The sequence below is a fragment of the Phaethon lepturus genome, unplaced genomic scaffold (assembly GCF_000687285.1).
Source record: "Phaethon lepturus isolate BGI_N335 unplaced genomic scaffold, ASM68728v1 scaffold1474, whole genome shotgun sequence".
In the NCBI taxonomy this organism is placed as follows: Eukaryota; Metazoa; Chordata; class Aves; order Phaethontiformes; family Phaethontidae; genus Phaethon; species Phaethon lepturus.
Window position 1 is genome coordinate 35137 of NW_010533737.1, and position 6965 is coordinate 42101.

The 6965-nt window shown below is 38.1% G+C and overlaps 1 protein-coding gene across 2 annotated transcripts in view; it reads right to left on the minus strand.

The window, feature by feature from the left end:
* The window catches only part of EXT2 (exostosin glycosyltransferase 2), a 75967-nt gene that overhangs the window by 29806 nt on the left and 39196 nt on the right, over window positions 1–6965 (minus strand). For both annotated transcript variants that reach the window (XM_010285281.1, XM_010285280.1), the window contains one exon: window positions 104–293. In XM_010285281.1, coding sequence (XP_010283583.1) covers window positions 104–293 — 190 coding nt within the window. The remainder of the gene's footprint in view (window positions 1–103; window positions 294–6965) is intronic.

Below are 6965 nucleotides of genomic sequence, written 5' to 3' on the forward strand. Positions count from 1 at the left end.
GACATACTAATGAAGTAGAAAAGAAGTCATTCTGTAACAGGTGCAAGTAGGCACGGTACCCCCAGTTTTACCCTCCTCCACCACACCTACCATGGGGTCTTACCTTCTGGTGGATTCTTATTCTGGTTGTTCCAGACAACTAGCAATTTGGATAGACTAGGCACTTTAGACACCTCCGTGATGACTCGGAAAAGGCTCTCCACCCGGTCATAGGTCAAAACTATGGCTGTGAAACCCTGGGACTGAGGTGGGATCAGTGGCAGGAAGAGTGGATTGCTCACACTGCTCCATTTCTGTGAAGGAAAACAAGAAAACAGGAAAACAATTTTATTAAAATGAGTTATCACAGTAGGGAGTAATTATTACAGTAGGGAGTAATTCACATAGCCAGGACCTAACCATCAGATTTGGAATTTGCTCAGTTCAGGCAGGTTGACTCTCCAATTCTAGCAACAGTGGATTTCAGCAATTTCTCAAAACCTTTATTCCATCCTCTTTCTTATTTCAATTTTCATTTTTGCCTAGCTGTAATGTTGCAAACAAGGGGGTTTAGGTAAAAAATAAAGTCGAAGAGGCAGATAGATTCGTGGAGAAGTAGAACCAAGGTGAATTTTTGAACCCAGCTAGCATGACTCAATTATCATTTACTAATCATTATGTCAAGACATTTATATTTACAGTCAGGACTCAATAAAGAAAGAGAAACTTAATTAGCACAATTTAAAAAATGAAATCGTTAACAACACCACCACCACCAAAGCAGCAAAAACATAAGCCTGCATAAAATGTGTACGCAAGCAAAAAAAGGCAAAAGCAGATACTAAGAGGAGTAATATAGCTTCCATAAAACTGTGTTTGTTCAAGGCTGAAAAAAACCACCTATTGCATTAAAAAAAAAAAAAAGGCATGGATGCAAAGATGAATTTTAGAGAGTTATCTACTCCTCATGAATTTTAACTAGGGCATCCCTTTTAAGACTTTAAAGGTCTTGCTTCAATACACTGCCAGCATAAGGAAGCCAGCTCAGCTGGCAAAAGACAAGACAGACAACTAAATTCTCACTGAATGTGCCAACCTCCTTTGGAGCTCACAACGTGGGGGAAGCAGCAGTGAAGGGACCATTCGACAGGAATGAAAGCGCCAGCATTTCAGTCTCAACTTTTCCATTCCAGCTGATGTTCCAAGCAGGGGTCGGACAGAGAAGCAAAGGGAAAAATAAGACCTTTTGGGACGAGGTGAAAAGGGGAGTTGGGAAAGCAGAAACTGAGTGATGCTGTTTTGCAGGGAAGTCTTGAATCCTAGCCTGTAAAAACTCTGAACACTCATAAGAGGTTAGTAGCTGCCAGCAGTTTACAGAAATACTGTGAGAATCTCCAGCGAAACCTCACACCATAAGCCTGTTTGTATCAGGAGGAAAGCAAGTTTTACAGACTCAAAAGTTATCAGCTCATATTTGCAGGAAATAAACTTCGCAATTTTCCATTTCCTTATTTAATCTTTGGGTAACTTTACATACCCAACAATCACTCTCCTCATGTTTAGTGGTTAGACACCTCTAATTAGAATAACTTCAAGGACGAGGAGAATGGAGAGCCTATTTACTAAAAGGGATCATAACATTATGGCCATTTTGGCAAAGGGGATAAAAATGTGATGTGAATATGATTTCCTTGTACAAACACATCAACACTGAAGGGGGGATAAATACACGAGGTGAAAAAGATACACAGAGTTAAGCACAGCATTGGCACACTGATTTATCCAGGATGGTCTAAGGGTATGTTCCAGGCAGGGATCTCTCAATAGGAGTAACACCCTTTAATAACTTGATGAAATAGTTGGAAAGATGGACTAGTCTTCAGCTACACATACTTTATCGAGTCTGGTACAAGTAGCATTCAACATAAACTGTTTGTGAGGCTCCTAGTGGAAAGTATGAAGTTCTAGTTTTTACTCAACAGGAGTAATAGGATAATATAGAAATAGTAACAACATAATATGGAACTTCTGTTCATGAAAGGGACAGGGCTACCTGTGATAGCAGAGGACTACACTCTGTAATTCAGAAAATACGTATCCATTACTTTAGCAACTGATAAGTGCAGAGACAAATCTGCTCTCAGATTATTACATTTTCTAAAATTAAAGCTTTTATACATAATTTTGCTAATTTTACAAGATGACTGGTGACAGATAGGGACAGCCCTCTGATTTTGCTGCAGCTTCAATAGTTCCTACAGCAAATCACAATCTAAATGTTACCAGAGCATAATCCATCTCATTAAAGCTTTCCAGACTTGTTTCCACACAACCCCCACTCCAAGACTGCTATTACCCAAATGACCCTTGTAACGTTGAGCAGCTTCTTAAAACAACTTTCAGAAACCTCTTTTCATTAATACTTGAAGCAGAGGTTTAATATCATACTCAGTAAAGTGCCAAGAAAATCTTATGTGTCTGCACTACAAGAAGAAATAACTGGTACAGTAATCTATGGACAATGCTGTATTTACTACTTATGGGTGAGTATTGCCACCTAAATTAATGGCTCCCACTTGAAGTTTATCTAGCAACTTTTTCGCTCTGGCCACAGAATTTCCTGACAAATTACTTGCTATAATATCCTTGCAAAAGGATTACTCCTTTTCTATCATCTAAGACTATTTTAGGTACTTATAGAAAAAAATACAGATGTATGTGTGCAAGCACATGTATACGTGCCTAAAAAATTATCAGGCTTTCTCTTAAAAACCTAAGTTTTAGGTACATGACTTAACCAACTTTTACTGCTTTCAGAAAGGCATGAAAATTCTCCCCTGCTGGTTATAACTTAGGAAAAATAAAGCAACTTTTGAGGTAATTTTGCTCATGTATCTACTTAAGGATGATGGAGGGAGAGAAAAACCTGTAGACACTCACTAATGGACGGGAGAACCAAGCCTCTCATTTGAGAAAAAACATTTCAAAAAGGCAATTAAGCATCTCTCAAGTGCCATTAAAAGCCAACCCCCTGCTGCCTGCCTGAAGAGTGTGTCTACAGTCTGAGACCTATTGACCCCACTTTCTGCAGGAAATCGGGCAAATCCAAGGCTCCATAATTTGCTAAAGTCTTCCAGATTTCTGCTTGGGAAAAGCAAACCATACAGGCAATTAATTCAACAGCAACCTAATTAAATCTCCATTATGGCAGCAAAGCATGAAATGGATAATGACATAGGGATGGATTCTCCCAGTCACTGCTCAAGAAACCAAGTGGTGAAGGAACATGTGCTCCAAGTCCCATCTTTACTAACATTCTTGACGGAAATTCACAGGAACTTTCACTCTCGGAGAGAAGAGCAAACAGCAACAGTGCATTGATCATCCATCACCTTTCTTTGACAAAGTGCTGACACTCAGCTATGGATAAGACAACAATTCACTCTTGCCCTCCCGGTTAATATCATTAGAGGAGGCAGGATAATTAATCTAAGATTAATAGGTTGTTTGCTGTGAATCATTTTAATGGGCAAAAAGGATCAAGTTCAAATGCTAGTTTCCTAAGAGTAATCTTATGTCACTTAGGTCTCACAGTCTCAGTTGTCTGACAGCTCTTTGCAGTTCACATGAAAAGCCAAAGTAGTGGGACCTGAATGACAGTGAGAACTTAGGGATAGCCTGAAGCTGAGGAGAGGGAAGAATTCAAGAATGGGTATGTATACAGGGAAGGATTCAGACTGCTGCAGCTGTTCTGTGCATGCTTTCCACAAGTGTTCATGTGTAGTAATGCCTTAGAAATAAGGCACCTTCCTTCACTATAGATACATCAAATGTTGTTCTCCCTCTTGGTTATTAAAATAAACTTGATTCCATTTTAGGAAAAGTTAATACATTAAGGACAAGGTATCAAGGGATTTGAATTCTCATTATGTGGGATGCTTAAGGTTGGACTCTATGTGGAGTCTTCAGGTTCAAGTTAGCAGAGAAGTTTTAAACAGATGGTTTAAACAAGACAGGATAGAGAAGTGAGATGGATGGGAGCTTCAGGACATCAGTGAACACAAGTGGACTGAGAACTGGCCAACCATTATAAATGCTACAGAGCCTCAAAGGATCGGCAAAATACCAGATATAACTAAGACAGGGTCCTACCTCAAAACTTACTTGTGTGTACACTGAGTACCATTGAAAGACACTTGAAGAAAGACACAGCAGACACATTACAAACTGCATCACAGAATGGTCTCTAGGAAAACAAGGCTGTGTGAGATATCCCATATTACAGAAGAGAGTCAAGAACTCTCCAGCTATCACTCAGTGGGAAAAGTCAGCAACTTTAGAAGAATAAAATTTCACTGCTCCCATGAACAAGACCATGGGCTTTCCTGCCTGTGTTATTTTCAAAAACTAGACTCAGTGCTTGTTGTAACCAACATATTAGTGAAACCACACAGTTTGAACAACAGCAACTCACTGACTTTTAAAAGCACAGAGGTAAGGACAACAGTGTATTGAACTTAAACAGTAGCTTAGCAGTTCTTCTACACATGTAAGCAAAGCAGGAATATATATCCCCTGCCTCTGTGGGTAAGGCTTTTTCAGCTGGGTTGTTCTGAATATCAATCTAACCTCAATGTGGTTTCAATTATGAATTACCAGACCAAAAAGAGCCTTGATTTATTCTATTGCTCCAATTATTCATGGTAAGTTTCTATTGAATACTTTGAGAAAGTATTTCATCATGCTTCCCATCCTCAAGTGGTCATAGGGCAAAACACAAGGAATTAACCCTCTCTACTTCTCCAGAGCCAACCAAAGTGCTTACACTCTGCAGAATCACAAGTCAAGTTGCAGTGGCCACCATTTCATGTTTTGATGAAGATTATAAACCCTCCTCAAAAACATTTTAGCCACAAGACACACAGGAGTTTCTACCTATTCCTTCTTGAGTGATGAAATCTGATACTGTCATGAATCATGAATTTTGATTGTCAAAATACATCACGTAACTGTAACACTAAGTTATTAAGCACCTTTTTTTTTTTTGTTTAGCCGTTTAAATCTAATCAGCTGTCTGAGCCCTTCGGAGAGTATCTATTGGCTGAACACATTCTTTGATATAAAAACTCAGCTTCAGGCTCATCTCTTCAACTCCTTAATTTCAACAATGTGTCGAAGGAATAGATTTGCAGTGAGAAGAGAATTATCACAGACTGAGTTCATATTTACAGTTACCATAATACTTCTGCTTTTTGGAAGCCCTCCATCAATTTTATTGCAATTCTTTTGTAAGAATAATAAGAATATTATAACCTTAATAAGAATATTCAAACAATTGGAAAGAGGAAATCAGGAAAAGGATTCATGTTTTTCTGTGTTTTTTTTTTTTCTTTTTTTCTCCTGGAGTAAGTCAACATAGTGGCTCCTGACCCAAAAACCCAGGCTATAACACAAGCTGAATTAGGAAAATGGAGCTTAACATATCTTTCATGCTCCCAAAGCCAGAAGAGACAGGGATTACTGAAAAGATGACTTGTGGAATCCAAAGCAACAAAGTTGTTTTTTTTTTTTTTTTTTTTTTTAAATGAGGGTTGTAAAATACCAGTCAAATAGCTTAGAAATAGTTTGATTTTTTAACTAGTATCAACCGCCTGGTAATTGTCCAAATCCCACAACGTATTCTGTAAATGAACATCCTTCCTAGGCTTTGCTACATGAACAGCACTTTTTGCACTAAGTTAATTTGGCTATTTTAGTTTAAAACCAAATGATGGTGCTGTTTTTTGCCTCACTCGGAGAAATGAAATCTGGTATGTTTATTGTTCAGCATAGTGATATTCTCAAGTGATTATTAAACTATGGTCTGTATCATCCAAGGTCAAAGCTCAAAAGCTACCCCTGACCAAAAAAAAAAACTCTCATGTTTTATAGGTCTACATTATAAACAGGCTTGAAAGAATTTCTACAAAAGCAACTACAGAAATCTCAAAAAACCCTGTCTTACTCATTTTGCAGAAACTCATATATGTTAGCAAGGTATGAGGCAAAGTAAGAGAAGAATTTAAATAATCTACAAAGAAGCAGAAATGAGAAAGTAATTTACCTCTATTAAAGCATAACAAAGTACTTAATTGAAGATAACAGATCACATCTCAAACCCAGGTCACTAATTCTAATCCAGCCCAAACTGGTAACTCTCAGAATGCCCACTGTAGTAGCAGTCATCTTCTGGCTTATTTGAACGTAACTGATTGCCTCTGCCTAATGGATAATAGCTGGGCCAAGAAATACAAAAGGCATTAAATGCCTTTCATGCTTGCAGCAAAAGACTGTCTGAGACATAAAGGACTCAAGTGGCCCAGGAATAAATTTCAGGCCCCAAAAACATCATTTGCCCCTCTTCATTAAAAAGGGGAAATACCTTGCAGTGTATTTTTATTGAAAGTACTATTCCATAACATATTAGCATGTTATATGCTACTAGTCTTCCACTTCCTCAACAGGATGGTGGACAAGTAGGAAATTAATCCACTTTATAATGTATTTTTTTTTCTTTACAAAAGGCCAACAGTCTTCAGTCAACCCATACAAACACATAAAACTCTTGGATAACTACCTCAATGTAATGTACTAAGTATGAAATTAACTGCATATGCAGTTATCTTCTGTGTACCTTATAATCCCTCCTGCTGGAAAAACATCCTCCTGCACTGCTGCTCTATCCACACTGTGGTGAAGATACTCAGGCAACAGTCTCTCTGACATTTTGAACCAATATAAGCCAAACTAACACCTGAAAAAAACCCCCAACCTTCCAGCCACCTCGTCCCTCCCTTGCCCCCTCTTTTTTTTTTTTTTTCTTATGAGTAAGTTTTACATGCGGAAAATTATTTCAGTTAATTCCCCACAAGTGAATTAGAAAATTCAAAAAGAAGCGAGCACATAGAAAGAGTAACTGTCATCCAACTGTAGCATAGTGCAGGAAT